Below are 23,098 nucleotides of genomic sequence, written 5' to 3' on the forward strand. Positions count from 1 at the left end.
CGGAGAGTTCTGCAGCCTACAGAGCCATCAAAGTTCCCACTGTGGGTAAAGAGCCCATGGCAAGCAGTAATCAGTGCTCTTAAATACACTGAACATGCCTATCTATTGAGTTTGTTAAATATTTATCCAGATTTATATGTGAATAACAAAAATCACATGCTAAAAGTACTTCAGCTATCTTTAAGCAGCAATAGCCACACTCATAGTTCGAAAGCTCTTCTTTTTAACTTGTAAAAGAGAATCTGGCTTCCTACGTGGGTTGCTATGCTGACATCAGTGAGAAGCACAACAAAACTGGCTTTAGGGACAAACTGACAATCTAAATCAAAGGTGATATTTGTATTATTTATGCTAAGTATGAACATTAACACTGGCACCCATTTCTACCTGGAATAACAGAGAACAAGGAAAAGGAACCTTGTCCTCTATTGACTGCAGGTACCTGAAAAATTGTAAATGACCTCATGAGATCAGTATCATCTTTTATAAAGGTAGAGTTTTAATTAGATGTCATCTCTTGTCCCTTGAAGTCAGTGTCTCCAGATGCATCACAGCCACGTAACCTTTAAGCAAAGGCACGGAGTTACTTCCCACTTAAAGCCACTTACTTCCAAGTGGCAGGATTTGCTGGTTCTGCTGTGAGGTATCTAAAATACAAGTTGGGATTCTCTGTAACAATCAGAGCAATTGAATCAGCCTTGGTACTTAGAACAAGGCACTTTTCTTTCTTGTTTGATTGCTACTCTGAAGAACGTATCTCAATGGAAGGGTGGTTACTCATCTGTTTTGAACTGTTGATGTTTAACCGGAGAGCGTCAAGTCATCCCTGCCGCATTTCTGTGCTACGCGCATTGCGCCCGTTGCCAAGAATTTCTGTCTCTATTCTGCACATCTCTGCAACAGAGCTGGAAGGTGAAGCGGCATCGTTGTAAACACGCTGACAAACGCAACTGAACAACAGAAGGGTTTTATTTCTTGCTTTATTGCTCCACCTTCTGGTTAACTTATTTTTCAAGCAAAAAGCGGGATGAAGAGGAGATTTAATTTTTAGCGGGAAAACTCTCCTCTCACCAAGGGGACACAGACCACTCAACAGCCCGGCCCGCCACACCAGGGCACGAACACCCGCAGGCGGCTGTGGCGGGGCCCGAGGGGCCCCTTCCTGCCAGGGCCGCCCCGCCAAGAGCTGCCCGGAGGTAGCGGGGCGGCCGGGGAGGGTCCCCCCGGACCTCACCCTGCGGAAAGCAGCATGTCAGCATTATCGGGCGAAGCGCCCAGCGCCACACTGAGGCCCCGCACGCAGAAGCGAGCGGGCAGCACCAGCCCGGACGGGAGCAGACGCTGAGCTTCGGCCCCCTTCGGCTCCGCCCGCCGCGGCCGGCCGCGCCCTTCGGGACTCTTCGGCAAGGCTCGGGTCTCGGGAGCCAATCGGAGGAGAGTATGCGTTCCCGCCTTGCACCGCTAGCGCGTGCCGCCCAGAAGGTGTGCGCCTGCGCGCGGCCTGGTCGGCCTGAGGGGAGGGGAGGGCGGGGGCGGCCGGTCGCTGCGAGGCGGGCGGCGTGGAGGTTCTTGTGCCCGGGGCACCGATCTGCGGGCGCTTTCGGCTGCGAGAGTGGCTGCTTACCCTAGCGGGAACAAAGTCGTGCGGCGTCGTGAAGAGGACGGCCTGTTGTGTGTCGCTGGGGTGGGAGCAGAGTGCCGTCGCGGCCTGGGGGGGCAGGCTGAGGTAACGCCGAGGGCCAGGCAGGGCAGGCGGTGGAGGAGGGGCGCCTCTGGGCGCAGATTTTGGCCCCGCAAACTGCTCGAGGCTGGTAGAGAAGTGAGGGCCGATCCCACGTGGAAGGGAAGGGTCGCTGTGCGGGGAGGGCATAGACAGGTGTCTGGGGCTGGTTTGCAGGTCCTGCCATGCTCTCCAGTCTAGTTGACCTTCTTCACAGCTTCAGAATTTGTGGTGGACTGTGCCAGTCAGTTCAGACTTGACTATAAGAAGCTGTAATTTCCCCTTACCTGTTGTGGCTGTGTTAGTGTGGAGAACCAAAGAAGGGAAGGTTGAACAGCAGTATATGTTTTACTGAAGCAGTTGAAATTAAATGAGGGCAAATGCAGTAGGGTTGCTCATAATATTTATTGGAATAAGGATGGGGAAGGAGAAGATTGAACACTAATGCTGAAGGTGGTTTGTCTTAGAAGAAATGACAGGAAGAGCTAGAGCCAGAGCAAGAGGAAGACCTCCAGGACAGGAGACTGCTGTGCCTTCTGTAGGAGCTGCATCTGTAAGTTGGTTCTCTTTTTAATTAGCACAGCTAGGCTTTGAAATGTCATAGCTCAACTACTTCCTAGTTTAATATCAGGTATATATGTTAGATGTGTGTATGTATATATTATATCAGGTGTATAGTTACTTTAACTCGTTTTTATTAAGAATTTTTTTGTATACTTCCAAACAAGTACTCTTGTTTTAATACGGTTGTCATATAGAGCTAGTGGAAATAGGTAGGCATTTTCATAGTCTGCTTTGTCCACTGTGATACCATGCAGAGCCGCAGAACTTACTAGGTTGCCGCTGTTGATGTGTATTTGGGCAGAACCTGGGTCTGGCAGGTGTTCTGACCTGTTCCTGTTGTTTTGAATTTCCATATCAAGGACTTTCTGTCTCTGCATTTGAACTAGTGTTTAGGGCTTGTTTTCTGCATATATGCCCTGTTCAAACTGTAGCTTGAAAATGGCTGATACTTCTTTATTTGCAGCCATTGCCACACACTTGGAGATTTTTTTAAAGCAGTTCCTCAAATTTGTCAGTTATTAATCAACTTTCATTTGAGAATGTGTTTAGACTGGAGGAGCATTCCTAGTCCATTTCCTGCCAGTGTCAGATGAGTTTTAAATGTGTCAGAAGGTAGTTTACAGTTCTGTTTCTCAAATAGTGAAATGCATCTTGCATTAGCACTAACATTGATGCACCTCTTGAACCTGGAGTGGAATTTATAAACCTAAGAGACTTGATTACTTCAAACTTGGTCTCTTTGACTTGAATAGAATTGCTAGCAGAAGTCAGGAGGTTATATCAGTGTTCTGCTGTGGGTGAAGAGAGTAAAGGAAACAGTGAGGCTTAGGTGTTTTACATGCACTATGTATATTGATGCAATTTGAGTGGAGAAAAGTCCAGTTTGACTTTTTCTTCTATATAGGCTGCCACTGTTCTACTGTGTCAACTGTACATATCTCCCTCCAAGAGGGTTAGTTTTCCAGAAGTATTTCTAAAGGCATTTGAAAAGAGATTGTGGAATGAATAAGAGGGTTTATATTAGATGTTTGGAAAATGAGGGCTGAGGTATGCGCTCTGTCCCAGTTTAAGTGAGAACATAATCCATGCTGATTGCAGGGGAAGATGGGAACAACTAGCCATGTATTATGGAAATGAACCATACCATTTGATTTTTACACTGGACTGATACAGAGGTATCATAATAGACCAAGTTATTATTACTGAGTTTTTCATCAAAAAGCATTAGTGATATTTAAGGTGGTCGGGGGCCTGCCTTTCCTTAGTAGTGTCCTGGCAACCCTGTAATCTTTCTTGCTGCAGAATTAGGAAAGAGGATAGCTTGGTCAGTCTGTAGGAAGTCCTTCCCAATGTGGAGACTGCAGCCTTCAAGGAGGATACCAAGAAGATGGAGCTTGGCTTTTTGTAATAGTGCATGGTGAGAGGATGAGACACAATGGGCACAAGTTGAAGCAAGAGTTGTTTTGAGTGGATGTAAAGAAAAATATTTTCATAATGAGGACAGTTGAGCACTGGAAGAGGGTGTGCACTGAGGTTGTGCAGTCTGCATCCTTGGAGATGGGATAAATCTGAGCAACCTGATCAGACCTCATGATTCACCTGGCTTTGAGCAGGTGGTTGGGCTAGAGACCTCCTGAGGTTTCTTTCAGGCTGAATTATCTTGTGGTTCTATGAAGGACAGGATTGTTGAAAACCCTCTTTCCCGCACCCGTAGAGTGAACCCTGTCCCAGCATAATCTCTTCCTTCAGATTATAACTGGACCCGGAGCACTACCCTGATCCTTTAATGGACAGGAAAGAATATGGTCATCTCAGGGTAGCGGGGCTCAGTGCCTAGCTGTTGGACTAGAAGATCCATGTAGGTGATATTGCCACTTCCTTTGAGGGCAAGGATGGAATATAGATGAGAGGCAAAGCAGAACAGATCTTTCCTGAACTACTTTTATGAATGCTATAGAGAGCACAAAACTTGCGATAATATGCTGTTACTGTGGTAGTACTAGACTCTGATAGTTTTCACGTATACTCTTTAGGGTTGTGTACATTTGATGTGTGCAGTAGTGTGTGGATATTTACAGGCTTCTTAGAGAGTATACTTTTGACAGACCTTATAACGTGTAAAAATAAGGTGGAGAGTATAAGAACAGAGAGGCCTGCTTAGTTACTGATCTTGTGTTCAGTGTCAGAATATGCATATGGGAAACACAAGACATACCCAGAGCTCTGAGAGCAAAGGAGTTGAGGAACTCCAGGAATGGATTGCTGGCAGGTTGGGTGACACTGGTTCAGGGGGTTCCTACTGCTATGTTGTAGGACAAGTCAGAGCTATACTGGCTCTCTAGCTCAGGTTTCATGATCATCCTTGGTATTGGCCTCTTGCTTGCTTACTTACTTATGGAAAAGAAATTGGTTACTTCTGGAGGGACTAACTTATGGGGTAGACTGCAGTCCACTAACATGAAACTGAATTGTGGGATTGTTCAGGGCTGAAGGTTGTGTACTGCAGTTCTTCCAGGCATGACACTTTTTAATATTATTTATTCACTAGACAGTAAAATTGCAAAAGGTGTTTTTATAAAATGAATAGTCATCTACTTGAGTATCAGAGGGGTTGTTAAAATGAGACGTCCAGAAATTTTAGAGCTTGGAAAGAGGAGTTTTGCTTTTACTGCTAGTTAAATGAATATTAACGTACAAAATTCCCTGTTATTTTGGAGTTTGAAGTAGAGAGTAATAATTCTGCTACTTAATATAGGAAAAAAGATTTGAACTTTATGTAACTGTTACGCTTGGGTGTTTGAGTATTCTGTACTTGGTTAGTGACTTTGTTTTGCTATACTCTTGGAAGTATGTTGTTTCTTTAGTTGCAGTAGGAAAAGTTGTTCCCAACCATTGCAGGTTCAACAGACTTTGCCAAGTCATCCACCTGGCCGTCAGCAACCTCAGCAACCGCGTGTTCCTCCATCAGTATTGGAAGAACCCGGTGGCCATGGACGACAGAGGGGCCCTCAGAGTGTTCCATTAGGCCAGAATGGGAGAAGGCCAGAAGGTCAGAAAGGGTGAAAAAGCTCATTGCCCACAAGATCAAGTGTTTTGAAGAGAATGCAATTAAGACATTCTTTAGACTGTATTTCTAATTTTTCTTTTCAAAATGAAATTTATTACTAAGATTTGGAAAAGTTCACTGTACATACCTTGTGATGATAGCGTTATTATTGTAAGGTGCAGTATAACTGAAGCAGGAATTCTGAAAACTACCTTAAGTTGCTTTATTCTGTCTGTACCATCTCCTCTATCAAAAGAGTTTTAAGAAAATAATTAGAAAATATTTGGCACAATTAACTGCATGAATCCCAATAGTAAATTTCATGTTGATAGTGCATTGTTTTTCTTGAATCTTAATAAGGAAATTAAACTTTCTTACCTATTTTGCATGACAGTGTATTTAAATGTTTTGGTGCCAGATGGAGCTGAAGTGAAAGATCTGTCCTCCCTGCATTTGTGGAAGAGATTGATTTGGAGGGTTTACATCTTTTTTTCACTTGGCTAGTGAGCTCTTCTGTTTGCTTACTAGTTAACTGTAAATCTTAGAAGCTATATATGTTACCTGAATTTTTAAATTAATTTATTACACAGCAAAAGCTGAAACTTCACATGTCATGATTTCTCTTAGTTTTATATATAAATTACTTTCAAAATTGAATTGTATTTAATTCTTATTTGTATATAAAACTTGATTGTAATTCTTCCTCTTCTTCAAATTTGAAAACAATAGGATTACAGATTTCAGCAGGATTTCAGGAATTGTCTTTAGCAGATAGGGGTGGACGTCGTAGAGATTTCCATGACCTCGGAGTAAATACTCGGCAAGCCATAGAACATGTTCAAGAATCAAAAACTGGTATGTTCAGATTAAACTAGAGAAATATAAGCAAGTTGAAATGAAAAATGGTTTTGTTTTGTTTCTGCTTTTAGTATCCCCTAGAGCACCAATAAAACAAAAATCTTCATTGTGTAATAGAAAAAGTTACTGTTCCTATTCAGATATCGGAGCAACTCGTAAGATGGCATGTCTGATGGCAAAGTGCTTCAGGCAGAAGTTGTGTGTGGTATTTATATTGCAGCTATTTAGACATAAGTGATGATTGTTGTATGTTCCTGATGTCTGTCTCTTCAAGCAGGACTCTGTAGGTTTTCTTCTAGAAGTTTGAGTTTGTAATGCATTGACCTAACCAAATTCATAAAGATCTCCTAATGTGGAATTTGAGGCCTCTGAAGAAGAAGCTTTTAGTTTAAATAAAGGTGATATGCTTCTTTCCTTGAGGTGAAATCGTGCATATGAAAAGAAGTAAAAGGAGGATGTCATGATGGTCCTGCCTTCTTTTTAGAGTGCAATAATTTTTAACATCAACAGTACATGTTCTGTGCTGATAGTAGTTTTGTATTGCAAGTGACTCTGTGAGACATCCCAATGAGATAACAGCAACTGTAGACCCACTTTCACTTAATTGAATGATAACTGGATCATGCCACGGGCCCAGGAATGGTAGCGCTTAGTCCTGCTTGAGTCACTTTGGGCCAGAAGCAATATAGTTGTTTTCTTCTCATCTAAATTTCTATCTAGAGCTACATTGACGCAGATCATGGATCACTGAACTTAGTAGGGCAGGTGTATTGCCAGCCTTGTGTTTCCTCTCTGTAGCTTTGTACAGTTTTCAAGTGTAGTATACACGCTTTGTATGTGGTAGGATATTTTGTTTTCATCTAGGGTGCTGTGTTTCAGATAGGAAAAAATGGGTAATGAAAACCAAATTAAAAGAATGATCCACAATTGTCTGCAATGTATTTTTTACTAGACTTGTGTCTTTAAGTTTAAAAGAAATTGAAATGACACATGAAAAAATAGTAAGAAATACTTTAAGTGATCTAGAGCTAGTTCTTACTGGTTTTTTTGTTTGCTTTGTTCGTTTGAAAAAATCTTGAAATGGCTTAAGAAATTTAATCTCATCACATATGAATGGGAATGTGGATATCTTTTGTGATTGATACTGTTAGTTTCTGTTCTATGTTTGTGATTCATGTAAAGAAGGATTAATTTGTCAACAAAGGAAGTTTATGTTTTGGTGGAAACTTATCTGTCTAGTACTTGGCACTTTGGGAGACAGGTTACTGATCTAAATGCTTACCTCATTTGATGTGAGAGTTTTCCTGACCGCTTAAGGAATTATAAAAAGCTCTAATAAGTGGGTGAGTGTCTAAGATAATGCTATGCCTATGTGAGTATTTCCTATAACTTACTAAGCTAGAACAGTTGCAGAACATAAATTAGCTCTAATCTTGTCTGAATGTCTTAGTTTTTTAACATTTCTCAAAGCTGCTGAATTACTATAAACTGGTAAAATTTTGTAATGCTGAAGATATTTGCCTCTCATTTTAGGTTCTTCGGGTGTTAGGATAAAATTAACTGCAAACTACTTTCGTTTGACTTCTCGGCCGCAGTGGGCTTTGTATCAGTACCACGTTGGCTATAGTCCTGAGATGGAAGCACGCCGCCTTCGATCAGCTTTGCTCTTTCAGCATGAAGAGCTAATTGGAAAGACACATGCGTTTGATGGATCAATATTATTCTTGCCAAAAAAACTAGGGAACAAGGTGTGATATGACAATGCTATTTTATTTTTTATTTTGACTTGCATTTTGTGATGCTTCTTGTTTCTTACTGGTGTGGGTGAAGTTAGAGAATTGATGTCCCTAAGAACATTTAGTTGGATTGAATATATTAGTATAAACTAATTTGCTTGTGTAGAGAAATTTGGTAATAAACCTCTGGTTCTAATGCTTAGGTTCTGCAGGCTAGAATAATCCTCTCCACAGAAGTGGATAGTACAGACAGTATTTTTCCTTTACTTTTCTTTCTGCTTAGATCTCTTCGTAACTTCTGTGTTTTAACATCCAACATAATTGAAAGGGGGGATGCATTGAGTGTATGTGGCAAGGTTTTGGTAGCTGGGGGAGGTCTGGGGTGGCCCCTATGGGAAGAGGTTAGGGGCTGCCCTATGCTGTACAACAGCCATTTCCGGCTGGCTTCACAATGCACCCACCACAGACCAAAGCTGAGCCCATCGGCAATGTTGATGGTCCCTCTGTGTATTTAAAAAGGGGGAAGAAAATGCCAGAGCAGAAGAAAAATCTGAGAAGAAAGGAGTGGCAGAGGGAAAATGCCACTGACTGATGGTGGCCCCTGCCTCCCCCCCTCCTCTGCCCCTTGTGCCACTCTGCCTTACTGAAGGGACTGAGTGTTAACTGGTAGTGTTAACAGAGGGGGGCAGACGAGTCCAGAGGGAAGTTGAGCCTGGAAAAGGGAGAGGATGTTTTTACTATGTGTTTTAATGTTTGTCTTTTTGCCCCCCTGTACCTGAATTAGTAATTAAATATATATTAATTGGCAATATATTAAGTTTATTTCCTCAAGTTGGGTCTTTCCTGTGATAGTAATTGGTAAGGGATCTCCCTCTCTTCACTTTGAATTCATCTGCTTTAGGGATAGCCTCCATTCTACTCCATTAGTTGTCTTCATCCAAACGAATGAAGCATTTTAGGTTATAGTTTACAGACATAGTAGGAAATTGAATTCCTGTTTCAGCTAAGTCTTGAATTATTACTTAGAATCTTAATGTACAAGTTCAATATTAATGGACCAAAGTCCAGCTGTGTCCCTGTTTGCCTCTAATTTTATTAACCTGACTTCACTTTCTCAGGTTTCTGAAGTGTTTAGTAGGACTCGAAATGGAGAGAATGTGAAGATAACAATCACGTTGACTAATGAATTGCCACCTACTTCACCTACGTGTCTCCAATTTTACAACATCATTTTTAGAAGGTTTGCTGTTCAAGTTACGTCTTTATAAGAAGTCATTCTGAAAATATCTGACTTAAGTTTTTCTTTTCTGAAGAATGGACTACAGATGAATATTATAAATGTAAATTTTTAAGCCTTTGTAGCTACTGTTACTGTGTGGCCAACCACATCTGGCAACATTTTAATGCTCAGTTTTATGCATGTTGCTGGCACATGTTAGTGTGAAATGAATTTATACCTTTTCCCTGAACAAGCAGATTCACACTGGAGTGCTAACTGTTGTAGGCAGTTAGTCCTATCTCTGCTCTCCTTTTGTGTCTGGATTTGCCTCTTAAAGCAAATAGTAGTGCAGGACCTTGAACTAGCAAATCACTTATTTTGCTGTAGACTTTCCACTTAACCTTGGTACCCGGACTGACTGCTTCATCTGAAATGCAGCTTGTTTAGACTGCTACCTTCAACTGGTTGGTGGAAGGTTGGGTTGTATGCTAACTTATTCTCAATTCATTAATTGCCATTAATGTGTCCATGGCCTTTCTAAATTGAGTTTAATGAAAAGCTCATATTTGTGACTCTTTCATTTGGTCAGATGAACAAAAAATGAGGTTGTGCAGAGGGATGGGACCATGCATAGTTTGATAAACTGAATAATAATGGTAAATGACATGCATATTTCAACTTCTAGGCTTTTGAAGATGTTGAATTTGCAGCAGATTGGACGTAATTATTACAACCCCAGTGACCCAATCAGCATCCCTAATCACAGGTTTGGCCAAAAAGGATACTTGGGTTTAGGAGGGGTGTGGGAACAAAGGATGATGCTTTGGTACCTCTCTAGTGGTTTATCTTCTAATAAAAGCATGGACTTAAACTGGTATTCCCAGGAAGCGTGAGACTTTGTTCTCCTAAAATAGTTTTTCTATGTGTAAGAGCTCACTATTCTTTACCAGGGTGTGTTCTGCTATTCCACTTTATTCCAGTGTCAGAGTTTAAATGCCTCTAAGCCTGAGATCTCTGAATACTTTAATTCTGAAGCTCAGGGATGTCCAGCCTTCATTCTGAAGTCCATTTAATCTGCCATCTAAATTCATATCTGGCCATACCCTGCTAGATGGGCAGTTCTGAAACTCATCTGTTGCTAGCTGTCATGTCTTGTCCCCATTTCCTGCCAGGATCCCCTATGATGTGACTTGATGCTTCTGGTTAGCCCTACAACTGTTGTACAAGTTAGTAACCTTCAGTTTGAGTGGAGCCACGTCATACAGCTCTGGTGTACTCCTTGCCATTAACCTAGCCTACGTAACCTGGTTGGTGGAAGAAGCTGGACTTTGTTCTACTAGATAGACTGTTGGTCTTTTTCTCTTCAGTGTGTCTGGAATACCCGTGCACTTTATATATAAGCTTTTTAAGACTAATAGCATGAAATGGATTTTGTAGGTTTTGAAGCATCCTTTCTTTCACTTCGGTTATTGCTATGTCATTCCATAAATGTTTTTTATATTATGTTGACTAAAGATAAGTCATGTATCTTCAGTAAGATACATGTATATGTAAAATATTTTTTGTTTTGTTAAATTTCAGGAGCTTGTTTATATTTGGATAATGGTTACTTTGTGTCTTGACTGCTTTCTAGTGTCTGGGAAAGTGGATATAAATAACTTAAGGGGTGATAATAGAGATGCTTTAAAGCACGTTAAGATTCTGTATGTTCTCTTTCGACAGGTTGATGGTTTGGCCAGGCTTCACAAGCTCTATCCTCCAGTATGAGGAAAGCATTATGTTATGTACAGATGTGAGCCATAAGGTTCTTCGCAGTGAAACAGTGCTGGATTTTATGTACAGTCTGTATTACCAGGTTGAAGAGCAAAGATTTAGAGATACCTGTGCTAAAGAGCTGATTGGTTTAATTGTTCTTACAAAGTAAGTCTCTTTAGACTCTTGTCATCTTAGAGATCTATTTATTTTTTTGAATGTTTCATATCCTGAAGTATACAATGAAGCATCAGAAAGTATGAAAATGATATCATCGTCAAGCTAGCAAACTAATTGAGGTGACAGCGTTTACAAAAGCAGGAGTGCATACAGGATTAGTTCTGTTTTCATTTGGGTTTATTACAATTTAGCTTTTAGTAGAATTCATAGTCTGTTACAATTGAAAATTTGAAGTTACTGCCGCTGATAGGAGCAAAACTTTCAACTTACATGAGTATTGCTGTTAACTTTTTCATCCCACAGTTCTGAGTTAAGATTTTAAAAAAACAGATGAAATTGTTTGTTTAGGTACAACAACAGAACATACAGAGTTGATGATATTGACTGGGATGCCAATCCGCAGTGTACCTTTAGAAAAGCAGATGGTTCTGAGATCAGCTACGTGGACTACTACAAAAGGGTATGGAAACTTCACTGTCTGGGGGTGTGTGTTACACTTTAACTTGAAATATTAGAGCATTGTTAGAGACTTGCTTGTGATGCATGGATTTGTAATTCATAGTTTTCTTAATAGAATTTTATTTTTAATGGATACTATGTAATCTGAGAGTGGTAGTAACCTATGCAGCATGAGTTCACATGAGTAGTCGCTCCCAATGAGTCAGGTAAAAATGCCAGGAGGCCTGCATGGATGAACAAGGAGCTCCTGGGAGAACTCAGAAAGGAAGTATACAGGAGGTGGAAGCAGGGACAGGTGATCTGGGAGGAATATGGAGACATTGTCCCAGCATACAGGAATGAGATTAGGAAAGCCAAAGCTCAACTGGAATTGAATCTGACCAGGAATATTAAAGGCAACAGGAAGGGCTTCTATAAGTACATAAGTGACAAAAGGAAAACTGGGGAAGATTTGACCCTACTGCTGTGAATGAGGCAGGGCCCCTGGTGACACAGGGTGTGGAAGACTATGAGGTATTGAATGCTGCCTTCGCCTCAGTTTTTAGTAGCAATATCACCATTTAGGATTCCCAGGCCCCAGAGACCAGGGAAAAGTCTGGAGCAGGGAAGACATTCCCTCAGTGCAAGAGAATCAGGTCAGGCAATACTTAAGCAAATTAGACCTGAACTTCAGTAAGGCTTTTGACACTGTCTCCTGTAAGATCCTGGTAGAGAAGCTGTTGAAGCTGGATGAGCAGACAGTGAAGTGGATTGACAGCTGGCCAAATGGCCAGGCCCAGAGCGGGGTGATTGGTGGCACAATGTGTAGTTGGAGTCGAGTAACTAGCGGTGTACCCCAGGGGTCAATACCAGGTCCAGTGCTGTTTAACATCTTTGTTAATGATCTGGATGATGAGACAGAGTGTACCCTCAGCAAGTTTGCTCATAATTTACTGGAAGCAGAATATATGGACAGTCATTTTAAGGGAAAGTACTGTTTGATACTTTTGGTTCTTTGAAACAAAGTTTATGTAAGTCTTTCATAGCTTAACCTTTTCTACCATTGAGGCCTACCACTGTAATCGTGAAATCTTTCTGTACACCAGTTTCAACTGTAAAACAGGATGAGACTTAGTAAACTAGAAGCAAAATTTGTATTATCCATTCTAGTTCAGGATGGAGTTTATAAATGATCAATTTTCTCTGCTTTCTTGCCTTTGCTGTGATCTCACTCTTTTGTCTTTAAATGCTATCCTTTGGATGGTTTCTGACCTGTGGTTTTCTTTAAGAAAAAGTTAAACTATGAAGTAGGTTTGACTGTCAGCTTGTGTTGCTTCTCCTCCCCACCCCTCCAACATAAATTAGTGAAAGCTAGGCAGACCACCTCTTGTCAGATGCAAGGAAAGGTTGTGAAAGGGTTGAATTTCAGAGACTTCACTAGGAATCTACTTTGGTTCTTGTGATGTCTTGAATTAAATTGCTCTATAGGGCACGAACTTTGTCCATTGCTGATCTGGAATGAGCATCCTAATCTTGAATTAGATACTCTGGGTGATACTGCCTTGAGCAAGGCAGAAACATTATTTCTGTGGTCTCTTACAAGTGAATAATTTGATGACACCAATAGAGAGAACAGTGCTTCCTTGTTTGGCCTTTTCTGAGAAAACCAGGTCCTCTTAAGTTAGATATACTAATTGAAAAAAGTTGCTGGTTGGTTTTGTTTTGTTTTTTCTGTTTGTTTTAGGAAAAATACTGATTTCTAAAGTGAGCATTATTATTAAGAAAACTGCGTGTTTGATATGAAGAAACTAACATACAATATATATATTTCTAATACAGCAATATAATCAAGAAATTACTGACTTGAACCAGCCTGTCTTGATCAGTCAGTCTAGGAGGAAGAGAGGAAGCATAATGCCAGGACCTGTGGTTCTAATTCCAGAGCTGTGCTTCCTAACAGGTACTGTAGCATTTTTTCATATCAAGGCATCTGTCAAACCATAATGCCTACTGAAACTGGTATTTTGACAGCAGCCTCTTGCAAAATTAAGTAGAAATGTTTTGTTTGTATAAATGTAACTTTAGAAACAAGTTTGGTAGCTAAAAGATTAGATATTTAAATGAGGTTGAAAGTTTTGAGGGGTTTTGATGTCACATAGTCTTTATGTGCAGTGTTCAACATTGGCCCACTGTAGTGGTTTTTGGTGGTAGAACTTCTGTTGAAAAACAGAAATTTACTATAAATTGATAGTTTTGTAAGAAAATAAATATGTATTTTCCTCTGAGATACTCACTTTGCACTAGCAGTACCTGTCTATCTCAGCACTGTTTTGTTTTGCTTTGGAAATGTAAATAGAGCTGTATGTCTTCTGTGGTTTCATCTTAAGTGCAAAAATCCAGACTTTTTTCTATGCAGATGGAAATGTATGTACAGGGAGCAACTGAAAACCTTGATTAGTACTGACACCTTCACGTGTCTGCAGTACATGCGCAGTTAACCTGCATGACTTGCAAGTTTACTTTTCTTATGCCTTAGTCTGACTCTTACTCAGAAAAAGATTTTGCTGTTAACAGGATTAACTGAGAAGATGCGTAATGATTTTAATATGATGAAAGACTTGGCTGTTCATACGCGAGTGCCACCTGAGCAAAGGCAACGTGAAATTGGAAGACTTATTGACTACATCCGAAAGTATGCTACCTTAATATCTTCTGTACTTTGTCATGAAAAACTTGTATGATAAACTTTTCTTGCAACAAAACTTTGGAAATCTTACTGGTTCTAAAAAAGAAAAGTCTCAGCAAGAACACATTTCTTTGGTTTAATTTAAATCTTGTTTTTAAACAGAGATGACAATGTTCAGAAGGAACTGCGAGACTGGGGTTTAAGCTTTGATACTAATTTATTATCCTTTACGGGAAGAGTTGTTCAAGGAGAAAAGATCTTTCAATCAGGAAATGTGGTAAATAAAACAACTTCTAAAATCTTCTGGATTTTTCACTGATGAAGCAAGTTTTTAAGGAAGGAAATACTACTTGTTGGTTTACAAATGAAGGATAATAAGTGAAAATGTTATACACAAGTCTTTGTCCAAACAGGAGACTCTCAAACTTGTTAAATTGTTTACAAGTTCTGTTTAGAAACCCTTGAAGACTTTTCCGGCTTGCATTACAGTAGTGTCTTCCTTGCAAAACAGTCCCTCTGCTAAACAAAGTCATTTCAGATACACAAACTAGGAGACCAAAGATGTTTCTAACTAGTTTCCATTTATTAAACTACCAAGGCTTTCAAATTAAAATTCACTAATGATTTCAGTTCAGTAGATAGCACACATATAGTATCTGTTCTCTCAGAGGTGGGGTGACTTTTCAGTATGAATAACTTAAATTTCAATTAAGTCATAGATTGCCATAAAACACTATATATTTGCTCTGTAGTAGAGGTGTTTGGGTTGTTTTGAATAGATGCTAGATGGAAAAGGGCATTTTACAGTGTCTTATCAGATCTTTTCAATAACGAGAATAAAAGACCCTTTGCCAAATACACAGATATACAAGTCTGTAATCTTCTTTATAATACTATCTTTTTTTCAAGCACTTACCTTATTAAAAAGAAAAGTGGGAGAAAAATAAGTCAATACATAAACAGCGATGTCTTTGTAGCACAAAAACTGCAGCAAATAGTAATAACTTACCTGGGCTGAAAATCATAAGTGTCTTTGCATAATTATAAATGAAACATTTTAAGATTGTAGGATTTCTTGAAAGGGCTAGATGAAGCCTATTTTAAATTAGAACAGATAAAAATCAAGTCATTTGTTCTAGGCAGAAGTGTTACAATCTGTTCTGAAGTATATCAGGAAGTAGTTGTGGTATCGCTTGTTTGGTAGGGTGTTGATTTTCTTTCTCTGCCATCTCTTATTTACAGTTTGATTACAATCCTCAGTTTGCTGATTGGTCAAAGGAAACTAGAGGAGCTCCCTTAATCTGTGCAAAGCCTCTGGACAACTGGTTATTAATATATACGCGGCGCAACTATGATATTGCTAATATGTTAGTTCAAAATCTCTTTAAAGTCACACCATCTCTGGGAATCAGAATGAACAAGGCAACCATGTAAGTGTCTTCAGAAAGCTGATGGAAAAATAACATATACCTTAAGTATAATTTTAGCATGCTTAGGCTGTTAAACGAGGAGATAGTATAGTGTGACACACTATACTAACTTCTGTGAGACTTTTTAATAAAGTTGCTTTCAGTGTGCAAATTGTTCAGTTTTCTCTAGTGACTGATTTTTCTTACTCACGGTTTTATTTGTGAGAGCTTTCACTGGGTGTTGAAGCATGCCAAAACTAAACAGTATTAGACATGCAGTTATTGAGCAAAACCTTCTCAGGTGGAGCTATATGTAATACAAGAAGGAATATATGTTTTATTGCTGACTTTGGATGTATTCTGATTTGTTCTCATTGCAAATATCATCCTTTGAGCACCTGTGCTTGCTTTTAACTTTGAATTACATTGCTCTTGGAAGCCTAAGTTGGGGATGATTCCTCTTAATCTCCAAAATGTGTCAATATTATACATTTATTAATAGCTATAAATGTGATACTTCATACAGTACTGATGCATAATGAACATCTGTGTTTTTGCTAACATTTCAATAGCTGTTAGTTTTGGGTTTTTTTCCTGTAAGCATTTTTTTTTCTCTTCCTTTTCAGGATTGAAGTAGATGATAGAACAGAAGCTTATTTAAGGGTTTTACAGCAAAGCATTACCCCTGAAACAAACATAGTATGTATTTGAATCCAAATTTCAAATTATGTTAATCTCTGTAATTGAATCCCACTAGTCTTAAAACACCACTCTCAGAAATAGAACTCTTGGCTCCTGAGTATCTGCTACATGTCTACTCATACTCCTGTTCAAACCCCAGACTGACTATGCATATCCTTCTGGAAAAGAGCCTTTGTACTTGGCTCTCACGTGTAGATACTGGAACTTTCCAAGTATTTCTTTTAGTGCGAGCACTTGAATATTCCTCTTGAGCGTAAGCAACTTTTCCTAAAGAACTACAACTGTTACGTAAATCTGAGAATGCAGCTTTTTAACCCCCCCCTTTTTTTTTTTCTTTAAAGGCAGTTTGTGTTTTGTCTAGTTCCCGAAAGGATAAATATGATGCTATCAAAAAATACTTATGTACAGATTGTCCCATTCCAAGTCAATGTGTGATTGCTCGCACTTTAAGCAAGCCTCAGACTGCTATGGCCATAGCAACAAAAATTGCCTTACAAATGAACTGTAAAATGGGTGGAGAACTTTGGAGTGTTGAGATCCCAGTAAGTAATTTTTTACTTTATTGAGCTCCATTTTAAAAAGCAAGCCTTTTTCCCCAAAAAAGAAAATTGAGTATTCTTTGTGTAGTTTGTTTTGTGTCTGTGAAAAGAGGTATGGAGTTAAATAAGACATGAGGAGACATTTAATTAAAGAATTCGGTGCCAATGGTTTACTTTAGCGTCCTGAAACCATACAGCTTATGTCGTGATCTTGTTACACTACGGGATGGAGATGATGGGTGCTTTGGCCTGTCTTCAAGTACTAATATGTGTTCTGTATTGATTCCTTTTAAGCTGAAACAGGTAATGGTTGTGGGAATTGATTGTTACCATGACACTTTATCTGGAAAGCAGTCAATTGCAGGATTTGTCGCTAGCCTGAATCAAACAATGACACGGTAAGATTTGCATGCCAAAGAATTAAAAAAAAAAAAACAAAAAAAATCTTTATCTTTCCCTTAACTGAAAAGCAGCTTGAATGTGGTGGGCCATCGTGAAAGTGTCCAGATTTGATTTACTGTACATTGTTAATAAGAACTGTATATTGTGGCTTATTTTTTCCACCACATCCCTTGAGGGGATGTCCTCCTCCTGCAGTGCATGGGAGAGGCGAATGGTGGGCCAAGGGCTGGGATGAGTAGAGGGCATCAGAGTGACAGGCTCTTTCTTTGTGTGAAAGTTGTTTGGTTGAGAGGAATTGACGTGGTGATACAGCATTTGTCTACCACAGGGGCTTTGCGAGGGAAATGCTCTCGTAGAGTGACTGCATTGACCCACAATACCCATAAAGACTAAGTTGTCATAGCCATTTTAAAACTAACTTAATGGAAGTAAGCCTGGGAAATGCTTTGAAGGTCATCTTTCATTTTGTTCTTCACAGGTGGTTCTCCCGCTGTGCTGTTCAAGGTCGTGGGCAGGAACTTGTGGATGGGCTCAAAGCCTGCTTGCAAAGTAAGAGAAGGCTTTCTGCTTTTGTTGAGTCACATCTAAGGAATGACAATTTAGTTTCCTCAAAACACACCACCTTAGCTGCCTCGAGGGGAGGCATTACTAACGTGAACTTAGATAAAAACAGATTAAAAATACAGTTGTAAATATTGCTGAAAATTAATAGCATTTTGTGTACGTTCTTTCATTGATTCCCATATGTCTTAACAATAATTAAATACTACTTATCAGTGTGCTTCAAAGAATGCTTTAAAGGAGACAGATTTAAAGGATGACAGCTCCTTGCTGTGAGAGAGGACAGCAGAGTAGATAATCTCCTCGGGTTCTTTCTTTTTGTGTCGGTATGCAGGTAAACCAGAACTCTTTGCAGGTAACATTTCTGTATCATAATGCATACCTGTTTCAGGTTACTGAAAGATTGAGGACCTTAGGTTTCAAAACTTAACTGCTGTTTTTCCAGTTATAAAAATCAATTTTTGTTTTGCAATGAATTGTCATTACAGCTAACAGCTTTTATTCTTGTTTGATTATTTTTTTTAAGCTGCTCTAAGAGACTGGTTCAAGTGGAATAAGTATTTGCCTTCTCGTATTATTGTGTATCGTGATGGTGTAGGAGATGGACAACTAAATACTTTGGTTAATTATGAAGTGCCTCAATTTCTGGATTGCTTGAAGAGTGTTGGAAAAGACTACAAGTAAGTCTGTTTCCACCAACACCCTTTTTTATACTGTAAGAGAATATATTACTGGGATACAAAAAATGATTATAGATGCAGATTGTGTCATCTTTTCCTCCTTAGTCATTTTTACTTGAGCTCAGATAACTGCTTTTCTGATGATTGTTTATGTGATTTGAGATACCAAAATTGTAATATGATAGGGAAGGTTTTCAGTACGTGCACCACGTGAGTGTTCAGTACACACGTACATGTATACTCCACAGGCATTCTTGATGCATGTGGTAATGCATACTTTTTTCCAACTGGTTGATCATAGCCTGATTCCTATCACATGTGTCCAGTAGGTCCATTTTTTTTCTTTCCACTTCTGAAAGAACTGTCTATTGTCCAGTCACTTTGTTCTGCACAGTTTTCACCATTCTGCTTTAAAACTTATCAACTCCAGTGACTTGGTTTCTTAATTTGCTCTGAAAAATGAAAATATTTCCTGATGCTGCAGGCAAGTGGAGCACAAGACAAGTTATAGCAAGTAGGAATTGAAGTGCTTACTTCTTCTGCTTAGCTTCTCTTAATGGCTTGCTCTTTACCAAAAATACTGCTAAAACACAGTGTTTTCTGTATGAAAAGATGAGGTAGAGAGATAGTAGAAATCAGATCTGGATTTAGAAGATCCCTTTGTGGTTTGTTTTCTGTCTCCCTATGAAGTTAAATATAAGCTGGATTGTTGAGAAATAGTATCCAAGTTGCACCTGAAACTGAAAATCTAAAGTTATGAACAATGTCCTATTTAATCTAAATCACTGAATTAGTGAAGACTTATATGTGACATTAATGCCCTGGAGAACTCTAAAGTTTCTTTTCATTGGAAGCTCTAGAGAATCTGCTTCTGAAATAGGCTCAGTGCAGTTTTTCAGGATAGTGTGGGGTTTTTTGTTCACGTGGGGGTTTTTTAATTCTATTACCACTTATTTTAGTCCAAGACTTACTGTGATAGTTGTGAAGAAACGAGTGAATGCCAGATTCTTCGCACAGAGCGGTGGAGCACTTAAAAACCCACCCCCTGGTACTGTTGTTGATGTGGAGGTTACCAGACCAGAGTGGTAAGTTGAAGTAACACTCCCTCTCTTTGCTGGCAACGTGATAATAAGGGAAATAACATCTGATATCAAGTAGAAGAATACTTTCCACACTTCTGTCCTTTTGAAAAGAAATTACAGTGAATATGTAGATGAAAGAAATGGAGAAGCTTAAATTTTATGAAATCATTAAGCAATTATTTCATGGCTTTCAATATGGAGTATTTGTATACATCAGAGTATTTTATATACTTTAAGTGTCTGTGTTTCACTTCTTGGTGTTTCTCTTTTTTGATTTTTTTAAAGGTTTAGTACTGAATGACTGACTATTGATAGGATTGCCCAGCTGTCCTTAACGGAAATGAAATTCTGGCTGGCTGGAGTTTTGACATTGCATATAGATTTTGTTACTTTGTGAGCATTACATTGTATGAGCAAGTTGGGAAGTATTGTTAGGTGGTTGGGAAGTCACTAGAAGACGACTCAGAATTGTACAGTTATGTGTGTAGGTAACACAGATCTCACTGATTCGCTTGCTGTTAATACTGACCGTTTTTGCCAGTCACACTCCATGAAATTCAAGTCAGGTATGTGGGAAAAGCACAGCTTGTCAGTACACCGTGAAATGTTTTACTTTCAGGGAATGCTGGAGCACCTAGGGAACCGTGCAGTTGTCTGAGGCAGCGCATGGTTCCGATACGTAGTTTTGCCTTTTGTTTGTGGTATTGTACTAGCTTGTTGCAGATGTTCCAAGTGATGTGGTAGGTTACGCATCCAAACGTGGCTTGGGGAGCTAGAGGAAATGAGCGTAAGCCAAGTACGTGTGCAGTGTGGTTATGCGGGGAAGACTATATGACAAATGGTTAACATCTTCATGGTCTTAAGGCCCTTTCCATATAATTAGATTATTTACGTTCTTCCAGATCTCCTGGCCTTTCAGAAATAGAGGAAACTGATGATTTTGTGACCAAAGCATAGGCATACTTTGGGGATTTACTCAATCTGCATAAAGTGACTTGAAGAAAATAAGTATGACAAATTTGTGGGGATTTGCGTTTTTCTAAGAAAAGCAGCCCTTTCTGTATCAGACTTCTGGTGTTTGTGTCTTCTATTACAGGTATGATTTCTTCATTGTGAGTCAGGCAGTGCGAAATGGCTGCGTTGCACCCACACATTATAATGTAATTTATGACACTAGCAAACTGAAGCCAGATCATGTACAACGTTTAACCTACAAACTTTGCCACATGTACTATAACTGGTCGGTAAGTATTTCCTCTGGGAAATGATAATATTTTTCTTCTACAATTGCACATCTCTCTGCAGTAACAACCTATGAGAAGGTAGAAAAAGGTATCCTTAAAAGACCCATGCAGATCCAAAAAGCCTACAAGTATCCCTTTTGAGCTAGAGTGGTGGTTTGAGAACTAGACGGTTTATAATTATGTCTGAAGATTAAAGTCATCTTTATTCTCTCTAGAAAATACTTGGGGTTTCTTGAGTACTGTTCCCAAATTCTCAAATTTGTTTCAAAAGCAAAACTGAAATGAGCATTTCTTACCTGCAGAAATACTTATTTGTGTGGAGATGGAGCAGTGTTCCTCCATTTCCCTTGAGGCTTCTGTTGTATGCTGAGATCAGCACAGTCAGCTCGTGCCTGAGGTGTGCTTTAGATTTGCCTATTTAGTAACTGTAAATATTTCACATGACTTACCCATGTCCCACCTTGATGCCATGAGGTCCAGCACCACATGTAAACCTGCATAAGGGGCTTTTTTGGAGTGCGGAGGGGAAGGGAGTTGACAAGTTTTTCACATCTATTTTTCTGTAAAGCATGGGGATTTTTTAATGTGTTCAGTGTATGTAATGTTGTTTTTCACAAATCTGTATAAACTGCAGGGAATATAAATTTTCCATGTGTCCAAACTTTTGAATTCCGGGACACTCTTTGTTACAGTGAATGCATGCTTATGTAAATGACTTGAAAATAATTCCCCCCCCCCCCCCCCCGTTTTTTTTCTTTTTTTTCCTTCTGCAGGGTGTTATCAGAGTACCTGCTCCTTGCCAATATGCCCATAAACTGGCTTTCCTTGTCGGTCAGAGTATTCACAGAGAACCAAACCTGTTGCTTTCAGACAGACTTTACTATCTTTGAAGTTAAGTTACCAGCTAAAAAATTAAATGTAGTTCCTTTCTAGGGAATGGAGAATTGTCTGGTGGTTTGTATAGTTTTTTGCTAAGTTTTTTTGTTAAGAGACGTATGCATGACATAATTACAGGTGCAGTTGTGGAACTTTATTTTCGTTGTAGGAAGTAGGTTGAGCTAGCAGGTCTGCATTTTGAATAGGTCTCTTGCTTGCTATCCAAACTCTGCAACTTCTTTATTATTTTTTAATACTTATTTACTGAAGTGTTTCTGGGATACTTCACAAAAGATTATCAGCTCTTGTTTTTATTTATGTTTTCGGGAAGTCTTACACAGAATAATTTCTAGCATGCAAGATACATAGTGATGTAGACCAAAATCCAAACTTCTCCAGCAAGCAAGCACATTATACTTTTAATTTTTCAAAATGCAGTTGTTGCTTCCTTGTTTTTCTTGGCTGTTAAAATGAGGGCAAAACTTTGCCTCCTAAAGTATTTCGTAGGTTAAAGAGAGGCTATCAGCCATTCTTGGTTATCAAAGCGTTGTTTTAAGATTGCAGAGTACTGCAAAACGTAAAAAAGTTTTTAATACTTGCCCTTGTAAGTGCTTTGCAGACTAAGTAGAGACTGGCTTGTGCTCACTTGCGTCGCCCTAGGAGTGGAGGGAAGTGACGTGGGACTCGGACTGCCATAGCTGATGTGGAAGTTCTGTGAGTGTCAGAGGCAGAGTTATTTCTGTATCTTATCGCAGCTATAGGAACACCTTTATTGTCTAAGGCTACAGTATTCTCTCCACAAAAAGTGACAGCTTTGGCTAAGCTTGAGTGCTGTGGTGGGGGCTGTGTGACTTAGCACAGACCATGCTGTTGACATGCTCTCTTTTCCTAGTCTTGTAACTTACTTACTGTGTAGTGCGAGTACATCGTTTTAGACAACTGCAAATTCATAACTGGAATGACCTAAATTTCTTGGTTGACATTGTTTAACTGCATGCTGGTTAAATGAGGAAAATAATTTCCATCGAAGAATGAGTGCACTAATGTGCAAAGAAGGAGATAGTTTTGCTATTCATGGGTTTGGGTTTTTTGGTTGTGTGGTTCCAAGTACTGGGAGGTGCTTAGGCTTTGGTTTGTATGGTACTTCTAAGACTTTCACTGGTAACTATTTGGCAAGAGTAGCTTAATTTGTAAAACAAATAGCAGTGGCGTTGATGGAAGTTTTGCATTGCCAGACACAGTGTCAAACTAGTGCATATGGAAGAATTTGGATTAGTGCTGGGGTTGTGTGGGGTTTTTTTAACTAACTTGTTGTGAACCTTGTTCCTTTTTGTTTGTGAGACTTAAATAAAGTTGTTGCTGTAACCGTTGCTCGTTTGAACCTGTTAGTATGCCCAAAACCCA

At 39.4% G+C, this 23,098-nt stretch overlaps 1 protein-coding gene across 1 annotated transcript; it reads left to right on the plus strand.

Annotated features, from left to right (window-relative positions):
- Positions 1-2,192: 2,192 nt before the first annotated feature.
- PIWIL1 (piwi like RNA-mediated gene silencing 1) lies at positions 2,193-21,798 on the plus strand. Its single transcript, XM_075769362.1, has 20 exons — positions 2,193-2,273; positions 5,183-5,333; positions 6,060-6,185; positions 7,722-7,936; positions 9,043-9,164; positions 9,829-9,909; positions 10,866-11,063; positions 11,424-11,535; positions 13,353-13,473; positions 14,088-14,205; positions 14,362-14,476; positions 15,442-15,629; positions 16,235-16,307; positions 16,652-16,852; positions 17,144-17,247; positions 17,730-17,800; positions 18,339-18,492; positions 19,452-19,577; positions 20,671-20,818; positions 21,592-21,798. Exons 1-20 carry the CDS (start codon positions 2,193-2,195, stop codon positions 21,706-21,708), a joined length of 2,622 nt encoding a protein of 873 aa, XP_075625477.1. The 3' UTR covers positions 21,709-21,798.
- Positions 21,799-23,098: the final 1,300 nt, after the last annotated feature.

The sequence above is a fragment of the Balearica regulorum genome, chromosome 17, assembly GCF_011004875.1.
Source record: "Balearica regulorum gibbericeps isolate bBalReg1 chromosome 17, bBalReg1.pri, whole genome shotgun sequence".
Lineage (NCBI taxonomy): Eukaryota > Metazoa > Chordata > Aves > Gruiformes > Gruidae > Balearica > Balearica regulorum.

Coding starts and splice junctions, on each gene's coding strand:
- PIWIL1 (XM_075769362.1), top strand. CDS start 2,193: ATGACAGGAAGAGCTAGAGCCAGAGCAAGAGGAAGACCTCCAGGACAG. Junction 16,853..17,143: donor TTTGGAGTGTTGAGATCCCA/GTAAGTAATTTT, acceptor ATTCCTTTTAAG/CTGAAACAGGTAATGGTTGT. Junction 19,578..20,670: donor GAGGTTACCAGACCAGAGTG/GTAAGTTGAAGT, acceptor CTTCTATTACAG/GTATGATTTCTTCATTGTGA.